The sequence below is a fragment of the Loxodonta africana genome, chromosome 18, assembly GCF_030014295.1.
Source record: "Loxodonta africana isolate mLoxAfr1 chromosome 18, mLoxAfr1.hap2, whole genome shotgun sequence".
Classification (NCBI taxonomy): Eukaryota; Metazoa; Chordata; class Mammalia; order Proboscidea; family Elephantidae; genus Loxodonta; species Loxodonta africana.
This window is the reverse complement of record NC_087359.1, coordinates 9,324,504-9,351,168: the sequence shown is the minus strand read 5'-3', so window position 1 is coordinate 9,351,168 and position 26,665 is coordinate 9,324,504. Positions and strand designations below refer to the sequence as shown.

At 39.9% G+C, this 26,665-nt stretch overlaps 1 protein-coding gene across 3 annotated transcripts in view; it reads right to left on the bottom strand.

Moving 5' to 3' along the window:
• Positions 1-26,665, bottom strand: part of UBXN2B (UBX domain protein 2B) — a 44,942-nt gene that overhangs the window by 16,566 nt on the left and 1,711 nt on the right. For 2 of the 3 annotated variants that reach the window (XM_003419996.4, XM_064270427.1), the window contains exons 2-6: positions 16,433-16,536; positions 9,762-9,912; positions 6,493-6,576; positions 5,602-5,711; positions 55-192 (exon numbers count right to left, since the gene is read on the bottom strand). In XM_003419996.4, coding sequence (XP_003420044.1) covers positions 55-192; positions 5,602-5,711; positions 6,493-6,576; positions 9,762-9,912; positions 16,433-16,536 — 587 coding nt within the window. Of the gene's footprint in view, positions 1-54; positions 193-5,601; positions 5,712-6,492; positions 6,577-9,761; positions 9,913-16,432; positions 16,537-24,717; positions 24,782-26,665 lie in introns of all 3 variants that reach the window. The other variant, XM_023538850.2, reaches the window with a different exon arrangement.

The following is a 26,665-nucleotide window of genomic DNA, read 5'->3' as shown; positions in this document are numbered from 1 at the left end:
CAAACAAAATTCATGTTGAACAAAGGCTAGTATTCTCTCATTTTAGGATCTTACCTTCCAAGTTTTTGCCCTTCTCCACTAAAAGCCTTGAATCTCAGTCTAGGTTTGATGTATTCTTGATCCTGATGATCCTCCATATCCAAACTCACTTGGCTGCCATGAACCAGTCGCTGAAGCTCCAGGGGAATTTCTCTTAAAAAGGAGAGCAAAAAGGTATTAATAAAGAAATTTTTTAAAACAAACTACACTGTTGAGATTATTTTAACCAAGTCATTAGCTACACTGAAATATGGAAATTTATGCTTAAATTAGCATATAAAAATTTCCACGACTACTGCTTAGTCTGCCTAGATTTTTTTCTTAAAGTTACATCACATTATTCCTCGTGGTTCTCAAAGAGGCATGTTTTTGGTTATCTTGATGATTTTGAAAGCTGAACTGTAAGACAGCACTTTATACCTAATTTATCAGCATTGGAAAATTCCTACAAGGATATACTAGTTAATGCAGATATCTATTTCTGAACTCCCTGAAGGACACATGGACACTGCATAGGGGAGCTGTTGACCGGCGTGTGACTCGTCTAGTGCTGGTGTTTCAGTGTCATGACCCAGGATATGAGATGCCCTACAAATGCAGGGACTTGTCATGCACAACGGATTCTTGTCCTGGGGCTCAGGAGTCACAGAGGTCCCTGCCAGACAGTCATGGGGACAAACACGCTGTCTTGTAACTGCTGAAAACCTCTGTTTTACACAGAAGCAAAAACATTCTTTTGTGTACTATGTTAACATATTCTGAAGTTTACAGGAAGACACTACCACGTAAACCGAAGGGAAGACCACATTTTGCTTTGCTTGGCACTTGCACTGAGTCCCGGACTTCAATGCCACTTGTAGTCATTAAGATGCCACCTTAACATACCTTATCATTCTGTTTTTGTATCTGTCACATTTATGTGAGATGTGCTAGACTGCAGAAAGATGCAAACCACCTGACTACTTCATTGTGTCTTCCGGTGTGGTCACGTCTGACCGAGCATCTACGTATAACTCATGACAAATCACTTCCCTTTCATTTCTCAGACATATTTAATGCAGAATATTCTCAGTCTTTTGGAAATAATGTGCACAGGTGGATAACATTATCTACGAGTTCCTTGTTGAAGACAGTGAAGATGGTGTTACAAAATATTTGTTATAAAAAGGGAACAATGAGTCTTATGCAGCTGAGAACCACTATCTGACATCATTCATTATTTTCAAGGACTTTTCTGTAAAACTCTTCTTGATCATAATTTGTACTTGAGGATATGGTGGGGGCTGAAATAAAAATTCTCTTTTAGTGTACCATGACTGCTTGAATATTAGCCTACAAAGTCTACAGACTGTTTTCATTTGACAATAAATTAGTTTTAACATATCATAGTACATTCATCACCAGTAAGTTTCTTCTTCCACTATCTTGAAGTTAGCATCAATTTCAACAGTAGCGCTGATCCTCACTGAGCAGACCAACAGTGATTGAGCAAGTTCATAGCACTGACATAAGCGATTATATCCTTGTATTTAGCACCACCCCAGACTGCCTGCTAGGACAGCTTCTCAATGAGGTCAGCATCCTGCTTACAGCATTTCTTGCCCCCCCCCCTTTTCTTTGGTATCCTGACATTAACCTTGTAGAATTCAAATTCGAAACGCATGCTAATTACTAAATACCTTTGCTTTAGAGTTCCTTGACTACCTCACTCCAATGCGCTTCACCTCCAGTCCATTTCCACCATTTTCCCTGGACCTATTTCATCACTTGAAAGAGCTCCGCTTCATTTCCTCTATGGAGTACAACCCCCTATGCTGGTCCCTTAGCTGCTGCTTAATCTCCCAGTTCAACACTAACCTATGTCTTCAGGTGTATTTTTACTTAGGACATATCCCACTGTCAGCTAGTGAAAGCATAACACAGAAACGCTTTTTATTACAACTGCAAAATCACTGGGTTCCTCATCCTTTGGCAGTATGCATCCTGACAAATGCCACGTCTATACAGTACAGGCCTGTTCCTAACACATATCTAAGAAAGCAAACTTTCAAGGGCAGGGAAGGACCTATCATATGTCAAGTGCGTGAAGGTCACATAAAACAATTTCTAGAGAGAAATATTCTCTTTAGTAACATTTTACCATTGCTCAAAACAAGCATAATTGCTGAATTTTGAGTATTACAAAACATGTAGTCCCCTTACATTCTCTTCTATGATTTTAGATTAGAAGGACGTTTCCTACATGATATAACAACTGTGGAGCCTCTCCTTCTTCTCTCAACCACTGCTCTTCAAACATTTTCATTCACCTATGAACAAATTTTCCAACCATACTTACATGACTTAATTCTTTTAGGCTCCTAGCAATTAATGCACAGGAGTATAAATACAATTCATGCTATTATACAATCAGAATGAGTGGATTAAATCCTGAAATGTGCTTAAGAGCTTACAATTAAAAAAAAAAAAGGAAAGAGAATCATCAAAATAACTTTAATAGATCCCATGTCTTCCAGTCTCTTTTGCCTTTTTTTCTCTCATCTTCTGTTTGCAGAGTGAAACTGAGGCTGCAGAGTTATTTTAATTAAGTAATGAGGAGCAGAAAGGGGCAAACGTGAATTAACTACTGAACGTTTTACTCTTCAAAAATTTAGTACAAGCCACAGGTTTCATTTAACTCTGTTAGTCTTCAAATAGCATTTACTTCTTTCTGTTACAAGAGTTTTTTTTTTTTTTTTAAACCAAGAACAAAAATTTTTTATGAAAAAGACTGACAATAGTGACCGGGGGAAGGATATAAGCTGAATCACGTTAGTAAGGGCCTTGCCTACGCTTTGTTAATTCTAACTAATTAAATTTATATAAGTTATTAACAATTCTCTTTCTAGGCATCAGAGAGCCCATGTGGGATCCACAGAGTGTTCTCATCACTGCAAACAAGTATACCCAACCCCAGTGAACCCACTGCCCTCGAGAACAGGAAATATGCACATAATACACTGAGCAGCTATTAGTATCTCAAGTAGGAATTCTCACAGCACATCCTATTATTAAGTAACAATTACTTAATATGAAGTTCCTTTTAGATGTTGATTAGATATGTCTTCACTTTTCTCTAAAATACAGCAAAGTCGCTGAATGTGGAAACCATTATCTCATCATCACAGTACGCTGCCACATAAGGAAGAGAGGAGGACGACAGCAGGAATAGCGGAAACAACAGCTCCAGAGTTCGCTAAAAGAAAGGTTCTTTGGTAGGTAACATGAAGGAGGGAAAAGCTGCATCCCTTCTAAGAGGTCCGCGGGGAAAGAGTGATTCTTTTGTGCAGAGCAGCTGGCACAAGCAGTGGCTAAACGCACAGGCTCTGCAGCCATTCTGCCAGGCTTCACTCCCAGCTCTGCCGATTACTAGCTATGTGGCCTTTCGAAGTGGTAAACAACACTGTGCCCCAGTTTCTTCACCTGTATGGTGGGCATAATAACAGTAGCTACTTCAGAGCGTTATTGTGAAAATTAAGTGAGACTAAATGTAAGTAAAGCACGGAGATGTTCACTATGTATTAGCTTTTATTTTCATCATTATTTAAAATGGGCTCCACACAGAGCTTGGACAAAAGAGAAAAGGAGAAAAGATCATTGTTTTGAGGTATTTGATATAGAGGGTCAGGGGAACCACTGGATTACAGTGAACAGCAGGAGGTGTTCTACTGTGGGTCCCGGAAATCACTTCAGCAGCACGCGCCAAGCTTGCCAGAAAGAAACCCTTAAAGGCTCTGGCACGAGAAAGGGCTTTAGCCTCTAGATCCTTTCCCCTGGATAAGAATGGCGGGAGAAGAGGAAAACATGCAAAAACACGCTTTCTAGGATAGTTCTAAACCTGACTAGAGAAGCTGCAGGTTTACGCAGGTTCAAACATAGCATAGAGCAAAAATGACCTGGACCAGGACTCAAGAGACCTGGGTCCTACAGCCCTTTATACCTTTACCAGCTAGGCGCCACTCATTCTCTGGGCCTCAGACTCCTCAAACGTCAAGAACGTCAAGGGGAGATCTCACTATCTTCTCTACAAGGAAGAGTCCTAATAACAATGAGGTCCTAAGAACGCGATGGATATGAAGTGTCTTGTACACTGCAACGATTTTATAGAAGATGGTACTATTATTACATTTCCTACAAATATATAAGCAAATCAATGAAATAAAAGTATTTAAAATATTATGAAAGAATATGAAAAGTAAAAAAAAAAAAAGAATAAGAAACAAAACAGTACATAAATGACGGATGGAAAAAATAATACTAGGAGCTAACCATGCACCAGAGTCCCCGGTAGTGCAAACAGTTAGCATGGAAGGCTGCTAACCAAGAAGTCAGAGGTTCAGGGCCACCTCAGGTGCCTTGGAAGAAAAGGCCTAGCAATCCACTGAAAAATCTGCCATTGAAAATCCTATGGAGCACAGCTCTACTTTGACATGAGTTGAAGTCGAATCAACAGCACCTGGAAAAAAAAAACAAACTACGTACCAGGCGCTATTCTAACAACTTTACATACATTAACTTATTGCCCCAACAGCCCTATAAGGCAGGTGTAATACAGGTGAAGACACTGAGTTAACAGGGTTAACAGAGAGGTTAACTCGTCCAAGGCCACGGGTAGTAAATGACAGAGCTGGGATTCAAAACCAGGCAGCCTGGCTCCCAAGTGTGTGCTCTTTGGCACAACACTGTCCGGGAAGACAAGAAGACCTGCTCGGGTGTGAGAAACAAGCCAAGTACTGACAGGGCATGGGGAAGTCAAATCAAGCCACCGTCTTTCTTTAAAAGCCCTGAAAAAAATAAAAAAGATGGGCTTTTGGCTTCATTTATTTATGTGTGGCTACTGAAAAATCCTAGGGAAAGCACACGTACACTTTCATCTAGTGGAAAATACAATAAAATGCCAATCAAACTCAATTCTTTATTCCATTACCGAATATGAATGGAATTTCTTTCCATTTTACTGTGATACTTATTTTATCTGTTTCAGCTTAAGAAAATTCTAGGTTACCATAAATTCATAAAAATGATGTGACTGACTGAATCTAAGAGGCAAGGGCTGGTGAGTTATGATATCCTTAGACTGGCTCAAACGTCTGGCTTACTTTCACACATTGTAACTTCCAACTAACCTTCTGACATCTTCTGCCAGCTGTAATGCCACTGTAAAAGATTCCTAATACAAGTTGCTGAGTTTCAGGCATACACGCAATGAGCACCCTGCCAACAGTAAGCAGGACAGCGGCGCAGCAGATGGGCTGCTCCGGGATGCTCCATTCACTCATTTATCACACTAAGACATTTCTTCCTGGAATTGGGTCCACAGCTTGGTCAGATTTTAAAAGGAGCCTGGGATCACTGCCCACCCCCCAAAGTTTTATACTTAAGAATACCCTTTTCCCCCAGCAACCACTTACATAATTTATTCCAACATCCAACTCTGAAAAACCAGGGGCACTACTTAACAGCAGTCTGTTAAACAACAGTCCCACTCGAAGTAAGAAACAGAATACAAATAACACATCTTACCCTCTCTTAACAGACTCCAGAAACTGAGCATTCGTCGGGTCACTGTAAGGTCTCAATTCTCCATCATCTAAACTGAAACCATTGCTCCACAGCTTAAGCAAAATCTGAACCTTTTGGGCATTAAAAAAATATAAATATAAAACTATTCCACCAAAGAATTTTAAGTTCCAAATGTGGTATTTCACAACATATTAAACCACTTATTTAATTTAAAATATGGAGTTATTAATTATTCAGTTAAATTAAAGACACATGAAACCACATGTGTTTGCTAAGCAGATCTGTGTTTAGCTCAACAAACTGACAATGTTTGAAAAAAGCAAAGGTCATGTGGCCTGACCCTGGCCTTGAAGTATTCCTGGTTCCCTGAGAAAGCAAAAGCAATCAGCAGACAGCATCCACAGCTCCCACCCCACATCCACCTTCTCCTTCTTCTGGGCCCATACTGTCTTCTCTGCTACAGAGCTTAAATAGCCACGCCAAAGGTCAAAACCTAATTTCCAGTGACTCTCCAAAGTTAAAATGAAATTATAACTGCAAAATTTCAAACGGCAGCAGAAACAAAGAATGATTTTAGGTGTTTCCACATTTATGCTCAGGTCACTACATTATGACGGTATACCACGTATAACAATTATTATACATGTAAACTCATTCTGACATGGTGAATCATACATTCATTCAAAAAATAGTTACTGCACCTCTAAGTGCAAGGCCTTACTGAGATACAAAATATAAAATTTGAGATTGAGGAACTATGCACTGGTCCTTTTAATTCATGTTTCAAAAAATAATAACAAAAAGACTTTATTATCTATTTTTAATTCTAAAACACACAGTAGTCAGTAGAAGCCAGTATCTGCCCTTTTTCATTCTGATTAGTGTACCTACATCTTGCAGCTGACTTTCTCCATAGATGTATTCAGACCGGTTACAAAAGGAATTACCTAGTCTGTATCCTCCGCCTGTAAATGACTAAAACACACAGTAAGTGAGCTACAAATTCATATGGCTTATTAACCAAAACGTTATTAAAATGTGAGACATAGATTTTAAAACTAGATCAAATATAATTAGCCAAACAGTTTCACACTTACTAGGAAAACTCTGTATAAGAATGGAGGTCTTTTTTTCTTAACAAATAATTGTATTAAGTAAGAAATTATGTTTCTTCCTATACAAATACCAGTGAAGCCGAAGCTGAAATAATGTAGGTAAATCTTAAACTAAGAAATGCATTTATACACTGAAATACATTTTTGAAAGTATAGACAGATTTAAAAAAGGCCACAATTAATATTCTGACAAGTCTTATAATAAAACTTAGAAGGCTTAAATCATATTTCACAAAATAGAGTTTCACAGAGTAAAGGAAGGATTTTATGAATGGGTATAAAATACCCTCAAGAAAAAGCTCTATAGTTACTTTACAAGCTGTTTTTATTCAAATATAACAAACTACAATTGCACTTTTTATTTTGCTATACTAATCACAAGGTATTCTATTCTTCACATAGTGTAGCTTATGAGGTAAAAATATGACTCCTTTTAATCACTGTTCATATCATGAATGAGCTTTTAATTAGCATTTCTTTCTTTTCTATAAAATGACATAAGTTTCACATTTTCCTTCCAGAATTAGAGAACTTGCAAGAACTGAAATTATCTTAGACTTGATTGGAAGGGACTTCCAAGTGGTTGTTAAATAATGCAATGAAAACTAAAATTTATATTTCATTGAGAACAGTGGTTCTCAACAGTAGATGCCTGTCAAAATTACCAGAGAATTTTCCAAGGCACAAGCCTAGACATATCTCAAACTTACTGAGCCATAATATCTAAGGCCATGCGATATTTTTAAGAAAACTCCTCAAGTTAATTTTAATGCGGGAATCTCAAGTTGAGAAATTCTGACTACAAGAACATATGGCTGCCCAGCCACAACCGAAGACTGCCCTGACAGGGAACACAACAGAGAACCCCTGAGGGAGCAGGAGAACAGTGGGATGCAGACCCCAAATGCTCATAAAAAGACCAGACTTAATGGCCTGACTGAGACTAGAAGAATCCCGGCGGTCATGGTCCCCAAACCTTCTGTTGGCCCAGGACAGGAACCATTCCCTTAGACAACTCATCAGACATGGAAGGGACTGGACAATGGATTGGAAAGAGATGCTGATGAAGAGTGAGCTACTTGTATCAGGTGGACACTTGAGACTGTGTTGGCATCTCCTGTCTGGAGGGGAGATGGGAGGGTAGAGAGGGTTAGAAACTGGCAAAAGGGTCACGAAAGGAGAGACTGGAAGAAGGGAGCAGGCTGACTCTTTAGGGGGAGAGTAAATGGGAGTATGTAGTAAGGTGTTTATAAACTTACATGTGACAGACTGAACTGATTTGTAAACTTTCACTTAAAGCACAATAAAAATTATTTTAAAAAAAGGAACATATGGCAATTACAGACAAAAAGACACTTGAAGTGTTCTTCAGTATACGAGTATTATGTCAATTGGTACAGTTATAAAAGCTGTATAAAAGTTTTACAGAAATTTAAGAAAGTGCAAAAGCAATTCAATTGAGGAAGGAGAGTCTTTTCAACAAATGGTGCTGGGGCAATTTGACAACCATATACAAAAAAATGAACCTCACACCTTATACACAAATTACCTCAAAATTAAAAACCTTTGTTCTGTGGAAGACCCTAATAAGATGATGAAAAGACAAACCTACAGGCTGGGAGAAAATATCTGCAAACCACCTATCTGACGAAGGATTCATGTCAATTAAAATACATAACGGAAGCTCAAAACTCAACAGTAACAAAACACTCAAATCACAAAATGGGCAGAAATCATGGAGAAGTATTTCACTGAAAACGGTAATTAGGAAAATGGCAAATAAGCACATGAAAAGATGTTCAACATCATTAACCATTAGGGAAATGCAAATTAAAACCACAGGGAGCTATCACTAGACACCAATCAGAACGGCTAAAATTAAAAACAGTGACAACAACCAAATGCTGGTGAAAATGTGGAGAAACTGGACGGGAACATAAAATTATCGAGCTACTCTAGAGAAGAATTTGGCAGTATCTTAGAAACAAAACATACACTTACTGTATGATCCAGCAAATGCACTCCTAGACATTTATCCCAGAGAAATGAAGACTTATGCCCACAAAAAAACCTATGCAGAATTGCTCATAGCAAATTTATTTGTAATAGGCAAAAATGGAAACAACCAAAATGTCTCTCAAAGGGTGAATGCTTGAACTGTGGTATATCCATGCCACGGAATACCACTCAGCAATAAAAAGGAACGACCTATTGATACATACAATTTTGATTGATTTCAAGGACATTATGCTGCTGCAGCCCAGTGGTGCAGTGGTTAAGAGCTTGGCTGCTAACCAAAAGGTCGGTAGTTCAAATCTACCGGCCACTGCTTGGAAACCCTACGGGGCAGTTCTACTCTGTCCTACAGGGTTGCTATGAATCGGAACTGACTCGATGGCAATGGGTTTGGTTTTTTGTTTGTTTTACGCTGAGGGAAAAAAAACACTCCCAAAAGGTCACATACCATATGATCCCATTCATGTAACATTCTCAAAATCACAAAATTATGGAGATGGAAAATAGATTAGTGGTGGCCAGAGGTGAAGGATGGTGGGGGAGAGAACAGTAGGTGTGGCTACAGAGGTGTGCCCCATGAAAGTGATCTGTGCGATGATGGAAATCTCTCGATTGAGGTGGTGATTACACAAATCTACACGTGATAGAATGACAAAGACCTATACACACATGGTGTACCAATATCAAATTCCTGGTTTTGATATTCAACTATAATAACGTTAAGATGGAACCATTGGGAGAAACTACTTGAAAGGGACCTGGGACCTCTCTGTGCTATCTCTGCAACTACCTGGGAATCTATATTTATTTGAAAAGTAAAAGGTAAGCAAAGAAGTTGTACAAAAATGTAAGAAACTGCCTTATTCTTCGATCATTAATTGAAAGAATATAGAAAGATTACCATACAAAAATGAAACAGATGTTTAAAACAGAATATACAGTTACTAAAACAATGTGTGCAAAGAATATAAAACCTATACAAGAATCAAATGCATACAAGTACATTCAGTTGTAAAATGTAGCACTTACCTTGGATCTGTCATCACCTGAAGCTCTTGTGGCTTCATTCAGAGGGACTGCTCCGTGTTCCGTCGCCTCTCTGAAAAGTTCATTCACAATTTGCCCAGTTGAGGGTCGAACTGTATGTAAACCACTGTATTCATGTTCGCTCGAACAGAACCTTTAAACATTACAGTTGATGAATAAACACCAGGAATAACAGATATAAACTACTTGAAAGTAAAAACCTACTTCTATAAAACAGCTATAATTTAAAAAAGGCATTTCTACAGCTTCTGTAGAAATATTTCATTTTAAAAATGGGGTTAAGAAAAAAAATTAAATAGTAACTAATCCATATACTTTCCCATGCTGAGCCTGCAGAGATTTTGGCAGTAGTGAGCTCAGCATCGAGCATGAAAATGGGCTTGCTCCCTTCTTCCCTCCCTCCCCCTCTGTAAATGCTGATCAAACTCATCTCTTTCACAACTTACACACTTTTGACGTAGTAAGGAAGGACTGCTGACAATCTCCTTCCCTAAGGAACTCACTTCATCTCACGTACTTTGGACCAGTCCCTGGAGAAGGACATCATGCTTGGTAAAGCAGAGGGTCAACGAAAACGAGGAAGACCCTTAACAAGATGGGTTAACACAGTGGGTGCAACAATGAGCTCAAATAGCAATGATGGTGAAGACTGTGCAGAACTGGGCAATGCTTCATTCTATTGTACAAAGGGTTGCTATGAGTCAGAATTGACAGCATCTATCCTTTCATCTGTTTTTTTTCCTTTCATCTGGTGGCGCGTAGTGGTTAAGTGCCATGGCTGCTAACCAAAGGGCCGGCAGTTCGAATCCTCCAGGCGCTCCTTGGAAACTCTCTGGGGCAGTTCTACTCTGTCCTACACGGTCGCTATGAGTTGGAATCGACTCGACGGCACTGGTTTTTTTTTTTTTTTTTTTTGGTTTTGGTTATCCTTTCACCATACTTATTCAATCTGTATGCTGAGCAAATAATCTGAGAAGCCAGACCATATGAAGAACACGGCATCATGACTGGCGGATGACTCATTAACAATCTGCCATAGGCAAATGACTCCGTGCTTGCTGAAAGTGAAGAGGACTTGAAACACAGATGAAGATCAAAGACTAGAGTCGTCATTATAGATTAAACATGAACATGAAGAAAAGAAAAATCCTCACAACTGGACCAATAAGCAACATCATGATAAACAGAGAAAATGCCGAAGTTATCAAGGATTTCATTTAACTTGGAAAAAGAGCCTTCTCTTGTTCTGGACCCACTCAAAATTTGCAGCTTTTCGAGTCACTTGAATAAATAGATCAGAGTAACATATCCAAATGAGGGATATGTTGCCTCCAAAATCCAAAGAGGCCTAACAGGTGTTGTGTTTCCTTTTTAGTTGTAGGAGAGGGGATGTAAAAACTTACCTTTCACTTCAGATGGAATATCTCAACATGCCCCATGCCACTAGACTCCTAGAAATTTCACTGAGGTGAAAAGTGCATGAATTTTTGTGGGATTAGGATTTCCCAACCTCGACCATCCAAATGTTTTGCCAGTAAGTCCGGACTCATTGACACTTCTTCCTTACTAGGTCCAAGCAGCATGATGTCATCAACTTAATGGACCAGAGCGATGTCTTCTGGAAAGGAAAGGTGGTCAAGGACCCTTTGGACTAAATTATGACATAGGGCTAAAGGGCTGATATAACCCTTTAGTAGGACAGTAAAGGTGTACTGCCAGCCTTGCTAGCTGAACACAAACTGCTTCTGGTGTTCCTCAGAAACCAGAATTGAGAAAAACGCATTGGCCAGATTAATAGCTGCATATCAGGTATCAGGAGAGGTACTAATTTGCTCAAGCAATGAAACTACCTCCGGAACAGCAGCCGCAACTGGAGTTACAACCTGGCTAAGTTTACAGTAATCCACTGTCATTCTCCAAGATCCATCTGCTTTTTGCACAGGCCAAATAGGCGAGCTGAATGGGGGATGTGCTGGGAATCACCACTCCTGCATCCTTCACATCCTTGATGGTGGCAGTTACCCCTGCCATTTCTCTAGGAATGTGGTAATGCTTTCGGTTTACTATTTTCCTAGGCACTTGTAATGGCTTCCATTTGGCTGTTCCTACCATAGTACCCTTATTCCACATGTCAGGAATCCAATGTGGGGGTTCTGACAGCTGCTGAGTATGTCTATTCCAATTGTGCATTCTGGAACTGGGGAAATCACTACGGGATGGGCTTGGGGACCCACTGAATACACTGTGAGACAAACTTGAGCTGAGACTTCATCAATAACCTGACCTCCATATGCCCCCCACTCTGACTGGTGGGCCACAGTGATGTTTTGGGTCTCCTGGAATTAGAGTCAGTTCAGAGTCAATGTCTAGTAATCCCCCAAAAGTCTGATTATTTCCTATTCCCCACTGAATAGTCGCTCTCATAAAAGGCCGTAGATCCCTGTAGGGAAGGATGTGAGAAAGATCAACAATATAGATTTTTGGCAGTGCAGTGGGGTTCTTACTCAAGGGGACCTGGCCTCCCTTCATTCACGAGGTTGTAGGTCTGTAAACTGGCTCAAGTCTGGGAACTGACTGTGGAGCCATGACTATCCTGGCGATTCCAGTCAGACTGAGATTCACTTCACTTAGAATTTTTCTGCTTCTACAGATCAAGTAAATATTTAGATTTCCTATCTACTTATCTCCTAGGGACAACATGACTAAGTTACCAATGCCGTAAGTCCACACAAGTCAAACTACTCTGATTACTGCTTAGACCCTGCTGCCCATCACGGTAACCACATCTACCTTTGTTGATTGAGTGCTGCCACTTGGTCCCCACCACCATGGGGTCCAATCAGTTGCACTGTAGATGTTATTGTTGTTAGGTGCCATTGAGTTGGTTCTGATTCATAGCGACCCCACGCACAACAGAACGAAACACTAGTCCTGCACCATCCCCATAATCATTATTATGCTCGAGCTCATTGTTGCAGCCACTGTGTCCACCCACCTCGTTGAGGGTCTTCCTGTTTTCCGCTGCCCCTGTACTCTGCCAAGCATGATGTCCTTCTCCAGGGACTGATCCCTCCTGACAACATGTCCAAACTATGTAAGACGCAGTCTCGCCATCCTTGCTTCTAAGAAACATTCTGGTTGTACTTCTTCTAAGACAGATTTGTTTGTTCTTCTGGCAGTCATGGTATATTCAATATTCTTCACCAACGCCACAATTCAAAGGCATCAATAATTCTTCGGTCTTCCTTACTCATTGTTCAGCTTTTACATGCATATGATGCAATTGAAAATACCACGGCTTGGGTCAGGGGCACCTTAGTCTTCAAGGTGATATCTTTGCTCTTCAATACTTTGAAGAGGTCCTTTGCAGCAGATTTACCCAATGCAATGTGTCTTTTGATTTCTTGACTGCTGCTTCCATGGCTGTTGATTGTGCATCCAAGTAAAATGAAATCCTTGACAACTTCGATGTTTTCTCTGTTTATCATGATGTTGCGCATTGGTCCAGTTGTGAAGATTTTTGTTTTCTTTATGTTGAGGTGCAATCCATGCTGAAGGCTGTGGTCTTTGATCTTCATTAGTAAGTGCTTTAAGTCCTCTTCACCTTCAGCACGCAAGGCTGTGTCATCTGTATAACGCAGGTTGTTAATAAGTCTTCCTCCAATCCTGATGCCCCGTTCTTCATATAGTCCAGCTTCTTGTACTATTTGCTCAGCATACAGATTGAATAGGTATGGTGAAAGAATACAGCCCTGACACATACCTTTCCTGACTTTATACCAACCAGTATTCCCTTGTTATGTCCAAACAACTGCCTCTTGATCTATGTAAAGGTACCTCATGAGCACAATTAAGTGTGATGCTGGAAGCTATGCCACCGGTATTCAGACACCAGCAGGGTCACCCATGGAGGACAGGTTTCAGCTGTGCTTCCAGACTAAGACAGACTAGGAAGAAGGACCCGGTAGTCTACTTCTGAAAAGCATTAGCCAGTGAAAACCATTGTAGTTAGGTGTCTTAATTCAGTTAGGACATTCCCCAGTGTCAAATCTTACCTAAAATAGCTATCACAGCAGTCTCCAAAGATGCTGGGGCTTCCATCACAAATTTGTTCCTCACCATTGTGGAAAAAGGTATGTCTGCTGGGCACCCTATGTGTGGGTCTGTGGGTCTAACCTGATAAATCTACTCTAGCACGCCAATTTCTCTAAGCATCTGGATATCTTCCTCTACAGTATTCCAAGGCATGTCTGGTATTTCAACTTGATTTAGTACAGGCAACTGTGTAACCCATGCTTCAGTGAACCAACGAAATAAACTATCAGATCCTTTCCTAACTTCTCGAGCTGAAACACTAAATGAAGAATCTGTGCTTAGCGGGCCCACATCAATACACCTAGACTGATCCAACTTTATGTTCCTTGCACCATTATTCCATTAATAGCCATTCCCAGACATATTCCCCAGGTTTCTGTTTGTACATATTAGAAAAGTCAAGCAGTTCTTTGGGAGTGTACTGTCCCTTATCCTGGGTCACACTTTGTACTTCACCTTCTGGAGCTCACTGGGACTTAAGTCTAGTTATAGGTCTAGAAGCAAAAAATGGGTATTGGGGATGTGTTCTGAGAACATTCAGCATCGTCTTATAAAGCATCTGCCTCAGGTGATACCCCAGGTAATGACTCAGATGCCTCCCCAGGCAACGACTCAAAGGTTCTTCAGACACAGCTAGGTTAATCTCATCAGATGGAGGTGGAGGGGCTTATGGTTTTACTGGGGAGGGTGGCTTAGCAGACAAAGATGGAGTCATGTCTTCAGATAGGAGTGAGGGGGCTGGTTCTGTTGGGAGGAGTGATTCAGCGGAATTAGCGCTCAGTGTCCCCAGCTTCCTGATTATGTGCCAGTATGTCCCCATCCCAAATTTCAGGATCTCATTTCTTCCCAACCAATGCCCTTACTTTAACTTCAGACACCGTCTGAGATTGGGAATTCAACTGGCATTGTAATTCAGCCACTCTTATGATAAGACTCTCCGTTTGGTTTTTGGCAATATCACCTGTTACTACAAGAAATAAGGGTTTCTTTCAGGTCACAAGTGGCAACTTTAAGGTCATTTATGTGGCACTTGACCTGTAACTCTGAACCCAAGTTCATCTCTTTCTTTTACCACTTTCTCTAGAGAAAGTAGGACCAACTAATCAGCTTCCTTATATTCTCATTCTGACAAAATTGTAGAAAAGTGTCAAACATGGAATCACCCAGAGCCTCACTTCTCACCAATGCTTGTTTAGCAGTGCCATCTTTACTACCAGAAGCTGAGTCATCAACATCTTTAAGGCTAACTGGACTTGAGAACCAATTCAGAAAACTCATCCTTATGATTTTGTTTCTCTAGAGACACTCTTGGTACCAAATGTCTTAGGCTAGGTTCTCTAGAGAAGCAAAACCAGTGAAGCACACATGTGTGCCTGTGTGGGTATATATACATATACCCACATGTATACATACGTGTATCTGTACATATACGTACACACACACACACACACACACACAGATACTTATCTCAAGGAAATGACTCACGAGGTAGTAGAGGTTGACAAGACCCAAGTCTGTGGGTCAGGCGCTGTCATGGATTGAATTATGTCCCCCAAAAATGTGTGTGTCAAGTTGGCTGGGCCATGATTCCCAGTATTGTGTGGTTGTCCTCCATTCTGTGATTGTAATTTTACGTTAAAGAGGATTAGAGTGGAATTATAACACCCTCACTAAGGTCACATCCCTGATCCAACATAAAAGGAGTTTCCCTGTACCATCTTTTATCTTACAAAAGATAAATGGAAAGGGAAGCAAGCAGAGAGTGGAGGACCTCATACCACCAAGAAAGCAGTGCTGGGGTCCCTGCGTGGAGAAGCTCCTAGTCCAGGGGAAGAATGATGAGAAGGCCAACAGAGAAAGCCTTCCCCTGGAGGTTACGTACTGAATTTGGACTTTTGGTCTACTTTACTATGGTATTTCTGTTAATAGCAGCACTAGATGACTAAGACAAGTGCCAAGCTGGAGGCTTCTCCTGACTTACATAGATAGCTTCAGCAGCTGACAAACCCAAGATTGGCAGGTCCGATGGCAAGCTCCTGGCTCACAGGCTGTGAAGGCTGACAAATCCATGATCAGCAGGTAAGAGAGTAGGCTACTGGCTTATAGGCAGCAAAGGCCAACAGATACCAAGAAACGCAGGCGATGTGGCAGGCCACTGGCTCAAGTGCCAAGAACCAGGGGTCAGGATCCATAGTGAGCAAAAGCTAATGAGCTTTTCCAGAATGTCCAAATATATCAGGTCACATCTTGGAGGTGATTACATCAGATCTCGACTGCCAAATTACAACATTACATACCCGCCAAACAATTGAGAACCATGGCCCAAACAAGTTAACCCCGCCAAGGCCAACTATGTAACAACCTTAACCCATCACAATACCTAACAAGGTAATTTTTCCTTAAGTTTCTTCCAGCTTTCTATTAAATTTTTAGGCACAGTACCTAAATAATATTTATTTTAAGAAATTAAAATTTAAAAAATTCCCAAGGCTATCTAAAAAAGTTTGGGACTAGTGAACTAAAAAGAGTTATAATTTTTAAAACAAAACAAAGCTTACCTTTGAGATGGTGTTCGTGGGCTTTTAAAGACCATAGCTTTAGGTCTGTCCGTCTTGGAAGATTTGGCTTTCATTTCATCTTCATATAATCCTGCCAAGGCCAACTACACAACAACAGGCTTATTACAATATATGACATTATAAGCACACTCTTCTCAACAAACAGACGTTATGAGTAGAAGATCAACTTTTAACTGAGTGGTAAAAATTTCTCATTAATAAATAAAAGCTGCTGTTTCAGAAGATGACTCCCTTCCAGAACAGTCACCACATCTTCCCCTCTATAGGAGAAGTAATCAAATATATTTATGGGAGAACTAACCACATGTATTAGAATAAATTCAAGTCATAATAATTGTTTAATTCTTTTCAATTCATTATTCAAAATTTTTTAAAACTGTATTAAGTAACTATTTTCAAATTTGGCCCTACATAATACTCCTGCAATTCTTTCAAAAAATATTTTAAGATGTTTCGCACTAATGTCAGCTTGGTCTCAATATTCTATCTTATAAAATAATTTCATTCAGCTGTTCCAGTTTTCAAAATCAAACTACATAGAACAATTTCAAAATTATTCTATTTAAAAGTCTATCAGACATATAAGTTTCATCGAGTTTAGGAAAATGAACTTTCACCAATAAAATAAATGACATACATGGTTTATATGCCTTTTGAAAAGCGTATTATCAAATTACACATTATGGGTAAATGGCTACTAGTAACTAGGTGTCTTTAAACCGTAGTAACAGACCTGTCTTGGAACTGGAATTTTGAAAAGTAATCTAAATATTTCATTATCATTGATTTTTTCCCCACTTTAGACATTTTGGACAGCATGAAAATTTTTGTTAATGCCCCCTGTGGCTATTCAATTATAACTGGCATGACAATAATCTTTTTTGAGTGTTGGGGAGGCAGATATATTTAGAAACACAAGATGTACGAAAACTACCTTCACTTATAGGGGAGAATTGAGGCAAAGTTAATTCTTCAAAGATTCTATTACTCAACCTTTAAAATATATACACAACCAAACAAAAATGAAAAACTTTAGTTTCCCAATTAATATTTTTATCCCACTACCATACATATGGAAACCCTGGTAGGTACTTAAGAGCTATGGCTGATAAACAAAAGGTGGACAGGTCAAATCCACCAGGCACTCCTTGGAAACACTATGGGGCAGTTTTACTCTGCCCTATAGGGCCACTAGAAGTCAGAATCGACTCGACGACAATGGGTTTTTTTTTTTTTTTTTTTACCATACATATAAAACCAACTTTCATATTTCTAACAAGGCAATTCTGCTAGAAATCCAAATTACAAAAGGAGCCTGGTGGCGCAGCTACTAACAGAAACGTTGATGGTTTTAATCTACCCAGCAGCTGCGTGGGAGACCAAAACCAAACCAAACCCAGTCGCGTCAATTACGACTCATAGCGACCCTACAGGGCTGAGTAGAACTGCCCTATAGAGAAAGAATCTAAAAGAACTGGATTCAAATCCTAACTCTGGCACGTACTGTGTGCTCTTGGGCAAATTATTTAACTTCTCTGAGCCCTAGCTCCTTCATCCTTAATTGCCTACATATGACCTCTGAGGGTTGTTTCAAGAATTCAATACTATAAGGCACGTGCTAGAAGATATTACTAAACATGTTTTACAATAACTATATCAGTGTTTCATTTTCCCCAAGATTTCTTTTTTCCCTGTAGGGTTATCTGTATTTCCTTTTGGTCTTTTCCAACCCGTCCCCCACCCCCGCCACCAAAAAAAAAAAAAAAACAAATGAGAGAGAGACAAAGAAGAAACACACTGACTGACTACTCAGGTTCAAAGGTTTCAGAAATACTGTTGTTAGGTGCCGTCCAGTGATTCTAACACTTAGCAACTATGTATAATAGAACGAAACACTGCCTGGTCCTGCTCCATCCTCACAATGATTGCTATGTTTGAACCCATTGTTGCAGTCACTCTGTCAACTCATCTTGTTAAGGGTCTTCCTTTTTTTTTTTTTACTATCTACTTCATCAAGCATGATGTCATTCTCCGGGGACCGGTCCCTCCTGATAACATGCCCAAAGTACGTAAGACAAAGTCTCGCCATTCTCGCTTCTAAGTAGCATTCTGGCTGTACTTCTTCCAAGACAGATTTATTCATTTGTCTGGCAATCCATGGTATATTCAATGTTCTTCACCAAAACCACAATTCAAATGTATCAATTCTCCTTCAAACAGAGTAAGGGGATACTGTATGGTTTAAAATCAGGAAACATATGCATCAGGGTTGCATCCTTTCACCTTATCTATTCAATCCGTATGCCGAACAAATAATCCTCAAAACTGGTCTATATGAAGAAGAACGCGGCAGGCATCAGGATTGGAGGAAGACTCATTAATAACTTGTGATATGCTGATGACACAACCTTGCCTGCTAGAAGTGAAAAGGTCTTCAAGCCTTACTGATGAACATCAAAGACTACAGCCTTCAGTATGGGTTATATCTCAACACAGAGAAAATAAAAATCCTCACAGCTGGACCAATAAGCAACATCATGATAAACGGAGGAAAGTGTGTCAAGCATTTCATTTTACTTGGATCCACTATCAGTGCCCATGGAAGCAGCAAGAAATCAGACAACATATTGCACTGGGCAAATCTGTTGTAAAAGACCTCTTTAAAGTGTTAAAAATCAAAGATATCACTTTGATGACTAAGGTGCACCTGACCCAAGCCATGGTATTTTCAATCAGAAATACTACCTTCCTGAAACCTCTTCAAAACAGTATTCTTTTGTGGGCTTTCTCCTGAGCCAATTATATTATTTCTGCTCTGTGAATTACTTTTATGCTATTCCCATCAACGGGAATGTTATCTGTATTTCAAGGTCCATTTTAACCATCCTTCACAAAGCCTTTTCCAATTTTCTTAACCAAACGTTATCTTTCTTTTCTAAATTCTCATAGCACACACTATCCCTTTAATGACATTTATTTAAAAACCCAAAAACCAAACCGTTGCCGTCGAGTCAATTCTGGCTCATATTACGCACTATACTATCATTACTTGTACAGTTTTCTTACTCTTTTACCTGGTCACAACGGTTAAGTGCTCAGCTGCTAACAGAAAGGTAGGCGGTTTGAACCCACCCAGCAGCTCTGTGGGAAAAGGACCTGATGATTGCTCCCATAAAGATTACAGCCTAGAAAACCCTATGGAGGTAGTTCTGCTCTGTTACGTGGGGTCACTAGGAGTCAAAATTGACTCCATGGCACCTAACAATAACACTAGGGTCTAGTTTCCCAAATTGTTTCTAATATAGGGCTTAATCGACACTCAAAAAATTAAAAAAACTACAACATGAATCATAAACAGCTACACTGTTGTTAGTTACCAAGACACGTTGTTGTTGTTGTTAGTTACCACAGGCTCTGACTCATGGAAACCCCATGGAAGGAAATGCTGCCCATCTTCCAGATCATTGATACGCTTGAGTCCATCACTGCAGGACCTTCTAAGCTAGGGGGCTCATCTTGCAGCACCATATCAAACAACATTCTGTTGTAATCCATAGGGTTTTCACTGGATAATTTTCTGAAGTAGATTGCCAAGCCTTTCTTCCTAGTCTGTCTTAGTCTAGATGACCATGCTGGTATTTGAAATACTGGTGGCATAGCTTCCAGCATCATAGCAACATGCCACGATATGAAAAACTGTGGTAGAAACAAACTGGTGGTAGAAACACACATGTTGTTCTGAGGTGCCGATGAGTTGGTTCTGGGACTCATGGTGACCCTGTGTATAACGGAACAAAACAGTGCTCAGACCTGCGCCATCCTCACAATCATTGCTGTGCTTGAGCCCACTGTTACAGCCTCTGTGTCAATCTATCTCGTTGAGGGTCTTCCTCTTTTTTGCTGACCCTCCACTTTACCAAGCATGATGCCCTTCTCTAGGGACTGACCCCTCCAGACATGTCCAAAGTATGTGAGACACAGTCTCGCCATCCTTGCTTCTAAGGAGCATTCTGGCTATCCTTCTTCCAAGACAGATTTGTTCTTTTGTCAGTTCATTGTATGTTCAATATTCTTCGCCAACACCGTGATTCAAAGGCATCAATTCTTCTTCAGTCTTCCTTATTCACTGTGCAGCTTTCACATGCATATGGGGTGACTGAAAACATATGCCTTGGGTCAGGCACACCTTAGTCTTCAAGGTGACATCTTTGCTTTTCAACAGTTTAAAGAGGTCTTTTGCAGCAGATTTGCCCAATGCAATGTGTCTTTTGAGCTCTTGACAGCTGCTTCCATGGGTGTTGACTGTGGATCCAAGTAAAATGAAATGCTTGACAACTTCAGTCTTTTCTCTGTTTATCATGATGTTGCTTATTGGTCCAGTTGTGAGGAATTTTGTTTTCTTTATGGTGAATACTGAAGGTTGTGGTCTTTGATCTTCATAAGTGCTTCAGGTCCTCTTCACTTTCAGCAAGCAAGCTCGTGTCATCCACATAACACATGTTGTTTATGAGTCTGCCTCCGGTCCTGATGCCACGTTCTTCATATAGTCCGGCTTCTCAGATTACTTGCTCAGCATATAGACTGAATCAGTGTGATGGAAGAATACAACCCTGACTTTAAACCATGCAGTATCCCCTTGTTCTGTTCAAATGACTGTGTCTTGATCTAAGCACAAGTTCCTTATGAGCACAATTAAGTGTTCTGGGATTTCCATTCTTCACAAAGTTATCCATAATTTGTTATGATCCACGCAGTCGAATGCCTTTGCATAGTCAGTAAAACACAGGTAAACATCTTTCTGGTATTCTCTGCTTTCAGCCAGGATCTACCTGACATCAGCTATGATATCCCTGGTTCCATGCCCTCTTCTGAATCCAGCTTCAATTTCTGGCAATTACCTGTAGATATACTGCTACAGCCACTTTTGAATTATCTTCAGCAAAATTTTACTTGTGTGAGATACTAATAATATTGTTTGATAATTTCTGCATTTGGTTGGATCACCTTTCCTGGGAATAAGCTTATGGATCTCTTCCAGTCGTTTGGCCAGGCTACTGCCTTTCATATTTCTTGGCATAGACTAGTGAGCACCTCCAGCGCTGTGTAAAACACCTCAACTGGTATTCCTTCAATTCCTAAAGCCTTGTTTTTCACCAAAGCCTTCAGCGCAGCTTGGACCTCTCCCTTCAGTACCATCAGCTCCTCATCATATGCTACCTCCTGAAACCTGTCTGTCATGGGTGACCCTTCTGGTATTTGAATACCAATGGCATCGCTTCCAGCATCAAAGCAACACGCAAGCCCTCAAAGTACAAAAAACTGACAGATGCGTACAGGAGAAACAAACATGGACCCATAGATAATATAGGTTTTCAGACTGAGATTATATTTGCTGTACAGTTTTGTATCTTGTTTGTTTTATGCTTTAAGAATATATGAATAAACAGAAGAATATATTCCTTAACATAAGATGAAAATCACTAACCCTATCAACTGTTAAAGTTTCAAAAAGTAACTCAATTTTAAAAACCAATTTCAATCAAATTGGCAATAATACTCCATGATTTTTATATTCCTTTTTGAATGTGAATATGATTGAAACATTAATGTGGAAGAAAAAAAGGGCCTGAACAATGAAGACTCTTTCTAAACAATAAAACACGTTAATGCTACTATAATCTAACAACTCTACTTTTTAACTTCATCAACTTACAGACGTTAGAGTTGGAGTGAACATAAGAGGTCATTCAGTCCGACTCCTAATGGACAAGGTGACTGAGACACCCCTCTGTCACCTGGTGACACCACCTGGACGAGGCTGAGCAGGGCAGGTAAAATAGATCCCTGACTTCTTGAGTCAGTGCCCTTTCCACTACGCTTCCATCATATGAAATGAAATAATGAAATTTTAAAAGTCCTAATTGAGCTAAATTTCACCAAGCACAGATTTTAAAAAGATATCAGTTTTGCTGGCCCTGAAACATTAAGTATGCAATTGGGAGGTTTGGTAGATTAGAAAAATTTTGAGTATTATTTATGACAGTCCATAAAGGCATAACCCGTTTTAGTGGAGAAAATGGGGAAGCAGCGTGGCAGACACAGTGGTGCTCAGCAAATATGCCAAATGCTCCCCTCCGTTTCCTGGCTGCCACGCATCAGACGTGACCTCACGGTAGATGTGAACAAAGAACGGCATGGCCTGGGAGACCTCCAAGGCGAGCCTTCTCTTCCCTTGCTGTAGTGAACCTTCAAGCCTCATGTTCAGGGCGGAGTCACAGAAGGTGCAGCATTTTTCAGCTGAAGTCCCTGAGTGACGACACTGAGAAGACTCCTCTGCCTCCCTACCAAACACACACCTGGGACATGGAGCGTGGGTGAGGACTCAGATTGGGGGTTAATTTATTACTGCCACATAATCTAGCCTGCCCTGGCTGATTAGGAGTGAGCATTCCTGTTGAAAAAGAACGATTTGCTTTACTAAAGAGAGTCACCACACAATGTTTCGATAGCAAGTTTCATTTGCATTTTAATTTGATTTGCAAAGGTTGTTCCCAAATAATTTTTCAGCAAGCCATCTGTTACATACACGCTAGATAAGTGCCAAGAATTTACTGTATGTGTGACACTTTTTATGCCTTGAGCCCAAGACAAATAAAATCTGACATTTTTCATAGTTTACTTGTTATTACCCAACAGTACCACTCTTTTGTTAAATGGATTTTATTAAAAAATCTATGTGCTCAAGAAACTTGTCATACTGTGATTATTCCTGCTAGGTAGCAAGGGACTTGGCTAAAAAAATTTTCCTCTCCCAGTAAGGGTTCACTGCCTCAAAACTGATCATTTTCTACCGAAGTCCCTTTAAGGCTCATACAGGAATATTTCTATACCTGTCACTCCTCACAACCAGTTAGGGATATCCCTGATCTCTAGACCATGTACGCTGTCATTTTCTGTTTCATTTTGAAAGGAACTCAGAGAAAACATTATATGGATCAACCACGCTTTTTAATATGAGACATTTTAAGAATCATTCTAGCAATTTTTCTCAGTTTAATAAAAGTACCAAAAGCCAATTTGTAAAACGTAAGAAACAGTATAAAGTAAATGGAGAAATCCACAAAACTTATTCATCTTCCCACCGTCTAGAAAGCTAGTGAAGAAGGAAAAAATGGCAGAAGAGTCACTAGAGTATAAACTCTCACAATAAAGAGCATGGCTTCATTAAAAATAAACCCTGCCAAGCCAACAATATTTTTCCCCTATGAAATAAAAGAACAAAGCGACAGTACCTTTTGACTCCGTGGAATGTGGAACGCATCTTAACAAAATTTGGGTATGTGAAAAATATTACAGTAGGAAGTCCACAGAATAAAAGGGTCCTAGGTATTTATGATGCATCATTGATTTAAAGGAAAATGAATGATAATTTAGAGAGAGTTGATTCTAGGATGCAAGATTTAATAGGTTCATTAGCAAATGCAAATATATTTAAATTTTATTTATTGACATAGCAGAGAACACAACACCAGAAGAGGAAATGATAATTTAAATTGATCAAAATAAACTGAAGTACTGGTCAAAGCCAACAGGATAACAACAAAACCTGGATCAAACAAAAAGATAAAACGTGCACTGTGAATTAACAGAGTGTCCCACAATTTAATTATGAGGACATTTTAATAATACAGGAAGAATAAAGTATGTAAGTACTGATAATCTTTACTCTAGAATTTGAAATGTGAAGAACTTGAAGAGAAATGTGAAAGCAAAGCAACCGAATACAGGGAAAATCAAGCACACAGCCAAAGATAAAAATACCAGGGTTTCCAGCCTTGGAGTGACAACTGCCTGAAGGGATAATAAAGGTTTATTTCGTTAGAATAGTAGCATCAGCCTCACCTGAGAACTTGTGGGAATGTCTATTCACCTACTGAATTCACAACTCTGGAGGTGGGGGCCAACAATCTGTTTTAACAAACTTTCCTGATGATTCTGATGCACACTCAAGTTGAGAACCAGGGATCTGGACTAATGATATTCAACAAGACTGAGTTATCCGTGGCAATTTTAACATTGTCACTGATGTTCTTTTCTCACCTATAGTGTTCCATCCACTCTCTGCCCCACCCGACCAAGTCCAATCCTAAATAACAAAGTTATCCCTATCCAACCTAAATGGAAGCAGAAAATCAAGAACAGAAATGTTTTTCTTTTAATATTATTCTGGAAAAAGACTTGGACAAAAGCACACAATTAAATACCTTAGCCAGTTGTTAAATCCATGTTTGTGGACAGACCAAGGGACATCAGAGGAGACAAAGATCCCTGAAAATATTCAGAAAAACAACTGATCATTGAGCTGCTGTTCAGGCTCAGTCTTGCCGCTAACAATCCTACCCCAACTTTCCTACTGAATGCTTCCCAATTTGAGGGAGTAGAGGAGGCCAAGGAGATCTACTCTGAGTTTGACATCCCAATGAGATTCTGAAGTCTGTAGTTTCTATGTGTCTGGATCATGGTGTGGGGAAGCCTTTGGGAGACCACACAGCTTTCCTCTGGGGGCACCTGGACAGCTCTCTACTGACTGAGATTCCCGCAAACCCTCTCCTGCGTGGCAGCTAAAGTACAGTTACTTAAGGGATTTTTGGTTATTCCAATTAGTAACACATCATCCTTTTCCTCTATAATACTGTAAGAGTCCCTTAGAGCAAGCTGTCAGGGAATTAAGAAGCATCTATCAAAAAATGCACTACCTGGGTAGCTTTTAAATAACCAAAATCCAAGAAACTAGCTGGGGAGAAGAATATTATCTAATCCTTTTAAACCTTTGATACATACTTTATTTCTTGATACATCATTGCTTTGGTTGTTTTCAGGTTTCTTTTCAAGTTCTTCATATTTTTATTACATTCTCAAGGAAAGATTATCAGTACCTAAATAGGGAATTTGGGACACCAAATCACACTCATAAAGAAACCAGTTACCTATCTACCAAAGCAGAAAGTAGACAGGAAATAGAAAACAAAAAATCCCTACCTTCAAATTTATGGTGGGAAGAAAGGCAGCCTCACAATTAACACCTACCAGAATATTTGAAAACATTAATAACATATTGATCTAATGGATTCTAAGTTTGTAAACAATTTGCCTGGTATCGGGTAGTCATTAACCAAGTTGTTCTCATTTTTCACATGAAAGGAAGAAATGAATTAAAATTAGAGAAAATGATATTAAATTGTTGTTGTTAGGTGCCCTGGAATTGGTTCTGACTCACAGTGACCCTATGTACAACAGAAGGAAACACTGCCTGGTCCTGTGTCATCCTCACAATTGTTGTTATGCTTGAGTCCACTGTTGCAGCCACTGTGTCGTCCTCTTTTTCACTGACCTACTTTACCAAGCAGTATGTCCTTCTCCAGGAACTGATCCCTCCTGATAACATGTCCAAAGTATGAGAGACATAGTCTTGCCATCCTTACTTCTAAGGAGCATTCTGATTGTATTTCTTCCAGGACAGATTTTTTCATTCTTTTGGCAGACCACATTCTTCTCCAAGGCCACAACTGAAAGGCATCAGTTCTTTTCCAGTCCTCCTTATTCACTGTCCAGCTTTCACATGCATATGAGGTAACTGACAACACCATGGCTTGGGTCAGGCACACCTTAGTTTTCAAGGTGAGGACTTTGTTTTTGAACACTTTAAAGAGGTCTTTTATAGCAGATTTGCCTAATGCAATGCGTCATTTGACTTCTTGACTGCCAGTTTTAATTTTAATGGTATTAGAATCCACCAAAGTCCACCCCAAGTCCCTGGGTTGGGCAAACAGTTAAGTGCTTGACTACTAGCCAAAAGGTTTGTGGTTAAACCCACCTAGAGCAGTCTCAGGGAACAGGCCTGGTGATCTGCTTTTGAAAACCCTATGGAGCAGTTCTACGCCGCACACATGAGGTCTCCATGGGTCAGAATCGACCTGACTGGATGGTAACTAACCACAGAGACCACCCAGGGGTGCCTCAGAAGGAAGGTCTGGCAATCTACTTCTGAAAAATCAGCCACTGGAAACCCTATGGAGCACTGAACTACTCTGACACACACAGGGTTGCTATGAGTCAGAACAAACTGGATGGCAACTGGTGGTGCTAACCTGTGAAAGTTACAGTATTTTCTTCCCTTGAGGGAAAAAAGGAACCAGACATTTATCAAGCAAG